Here is a 3,048-nt window from a genome sequence, read left to right as displayed (position 1 = left end):
CGCAGCTCCCATAAGGGAAGGAGTGTACGGCATCCACGAGATAGCGTTTGTCGTCGTAGGGGACCAAGCTCTTCTTGAGTCTCGAAATGGTGTACATCGTTTGCTTTATACTCTGGATGGTGCACTGCTTCTGAGAGACCGCCTTTTCATTGAACAGAGAATCTCGGTACACTTCGTGCAATAAATGTTTCCTCACCACGTCTTTCTTAACTCCTTTGGCTCTCGCGATCTGTTTGTGTGACCCAGCCAAGAGAATGCTGTACATTTTCGCTCGGATGGCTACGACTTCCTGAATAACTCCGCCCCCCGTCTCGTCTTTGAAGTACCCCATCTGATTCGCGTGCTCGTCGTTGAAAAGTGGGTGGTCCGGCGGATAGGAAGACAGATCTAACTCACTCTCAATCTTCATCAGCTGCTCTTCCAGGCTTTCACACGTGAGAGAAAAATTTACGCTGTCTGTGTCGCTATAGATCAATTGCACTGGACATGTCAAGCGAGAAAAGCGCGACTCGTAGATGAAGCTGTACATTCGGACTTTGGATATTTCAAGAATGGCAAAGCCCACGTAAAGGGGGTGCGTGCATTTGATGCGGCGTTGTTTCATCTCGTACAAGATGCACTTATCACTCAGAATGTGAAAATGCTGACTGTCGACGGAGCTAGCTTTTCGGAGCGCGCTTTCTTTGTCGTAGGCTAGGGCATACTTTTTCATCCGTCTCACATTTTGTATCGACTTACCGAACGTGCTGTTCGACTTGGTTTTGTACAGAAGTCGCTCGAATTTCGTGCTCGCGGCATTCCTCAAAGCGACGTTTCTCTGCACGAAGGTTCGCAAAAAGTTGTCTTGGCGGAACGAGAGGATGCTGTGAACACGTTTTATTTTCATGCCCAACCTCACGTACAGAGCGAGCAGTGCATAATGAACGACGTAGCGTTCTTTGTCGTAGCACGTCAGCAAGAGTTTCGTTGTGGAAGGGGCGTTCAGCGCCAACGCATCTTTCAGGTAGCGTTGGTAGGGGGAGAGTTCGTTCTCGTCCACGCACCTGTGTTCGGGTGCCAGGGGAAAATCCCTAGTGAGCGCGTGCAGTTCTTCGGGATATGACAAGTCTACCACGTACACGTAACCCACTTCCGAATCGTGAGGAATGTTGAGAAAATCGATCTCGCTCCACCTCGAAGGATCCACCCACTCAAAACCACCTGTCGGGAGATGGAAAGTCATCGCGTACGGCCCCGCAGGGGGCACCGGCTTCGGCTGGTGTTTGGTGAGTGGCGCCACCACGGACCCCAGCCCCCAGTCCTAAGGTGTTATCCGTACCGTGCCGAGGGGATTTAAGGTGAAGGGTAGAAACCTTGAACGGTGGCAGTCGGGGACTTGGTCAAGCCCCGGCTGATGGGTTGTCAAACTCCGGGACCTTCCCGTATGTATGAGTATGAAATACGGGTGACCTTTTTGGAATACTCATTGATCAAACCTACATGGGTAAATATTCTTCTTCTAATGAGATCGTGGCCGCAAAGCGTCCACGGACCGAAGCCGTAAGGACTGTAACAAAACAGTTCACTTCAAAATACATCGTACTTTCTTCTTCAGATACAGAGAAAGAGAAAAGCACACCACTGCGAAAGATGTCACCCTTTTTCATTGAGAAAGCGGTGGCATCACTGTCTAAGTACATTACTGAAATCAAACGCATCAGATCTGGCGACCTTCTCGTAAAATGTTCCAATGAAATAGACTGTGAACGCATTCTAAACACACATGAGATGATGGGTAAAAATATTTCAGCTTCCTTGCACAAAACACTGAACACTTGCAGGGGCGTCATCGCAGTATCAGAACTGATTGACGTGCCTGTGGAAGAAATCCTAGAAAACTTAAAGGACCAGGATGTCATTGATGTACGCAAAATCAAAATCCGTAAAAATGGGGAGTACATCACCACACGAAATATAGTACTGACTTTTGACAGGCCCACACTTCCAACAAAACTAAAAGTAGACTACCTGTCAGCAGATGTCCGACCTTACATTCCGAACCCGTTGCGCTGTTTTCGGTGCAACAGGTTTGGACATGCTGCAGACGGGTGCCGTGGCTCCGCCTGTTGTGCACGATGTGGAAAGTCTGACCATGAGACTAAAGAATGCAAAGGGCCAGACTGCTGTGTCAACTGTTCTTCCAACCACCCATCCTACTCGAGGTCCTGTACAAAGTGGAAATATGAAAAAGAAGTCCTGCACGTTAAGGTTACACAGAACATCAGTTACCCAGAAGCCAGAAAAAAAGTAGCTCCCATCCTTTTCGAAAAATCCTTTGCCGCAGCCGTAAAACAGAAAGTAAAACTAGTAACACAGTTCACACAGACCGAGCAATCACTGCTGATAGAGACAACCACAAAAGAAGTCCAGGGAGGTGCACGTCCACCTCCAGTCCCCGAAACTCCAGTGGCGTCCCTAACACCGACGCCACTTCTGTCCTCACAGTCCACGGAGACCACATCCATGGACTGCGAGGACGAGACGAGCTCTGAGCGCTCCTTCGCGAGCACGAGCTCCCAAGTCCTCCAAAAGAATAGAGCTAGTCTGTCGGGGAGTGGGTCACTCCCTGACATATCTGACAAGGAGCTTGCGGCTGCGCGGAAGAAACCCACAAGGCCGCGGGTCACACCTCCAACAAAAAATAGGTAATGAAAGCTTTTCAAAGTCGGCAAAACTTTCTGACACACTTACTACTACTTCTTAGTACTGCAACTATTATGCAGCACACGATCCTCCAATGGAATTGTCGTGGGTTCCTTTCTAACTTAGATGATGTGAACGATCTCTTCAAGACGTATAATGCTACATGTTTTTGTCTTCAGGAAACATATTTGAACAACCAAACACAAAATCCACTGCGTAGACACAACATATTTCGAAGAGATCGAAGTGACGCCACCCGAGCATCTGGTGGTGTAGCGATCATCACACGACGATCTCTCCCAACAAAAGCAATTCACCTAGTTACAAACTTGGAAGCTGTAGCTGTGCAGGTGTGTTTAGACAGGA

General features: G+C 48.5%; 1 protein-coding gene across 1 annotated transcript; it reads left to right on the top strand.

Moving 5' to 3' along the window:
• The first annotated feature begins 1,770 nt into the window (after positions 1-1,770).
• LOC135372378 (uncharacterized) lies at positions 1,771-2,688 on the top strand. Its single transcript, XM_064606003.1, has one exon. The coding sequence runs from the start codon at positions 1,771-1,773 to the stop codon at positions 2,686-2,688; it is 918 nt and encodes a 305-aa protein (XP_064462073.1).
• The last annotated feature ends 360 nt before the right edge of the window (positions 2,689-3,048 follow it).

Source organism: Ornithodoros turicata, unplaced genomic scaffold (genome assembly GCF_037126465.1).
Source record: "Ornithodoros turicata isolate Travis unplaced genomic scaffold, ASM3712646v1 Chromosome14, whole genome shotgun sequence".
NCBI lineage: Eukaryota > Metazoa > Arthropoda > Arachnida > Ixodida > Argasidae > Ornithodoros > Ornithodoros turicata.
Note: the sequence above shows the minus strand (reverse complement) of the source record. Positions and strands in the feature narration are given on the sequence as shown.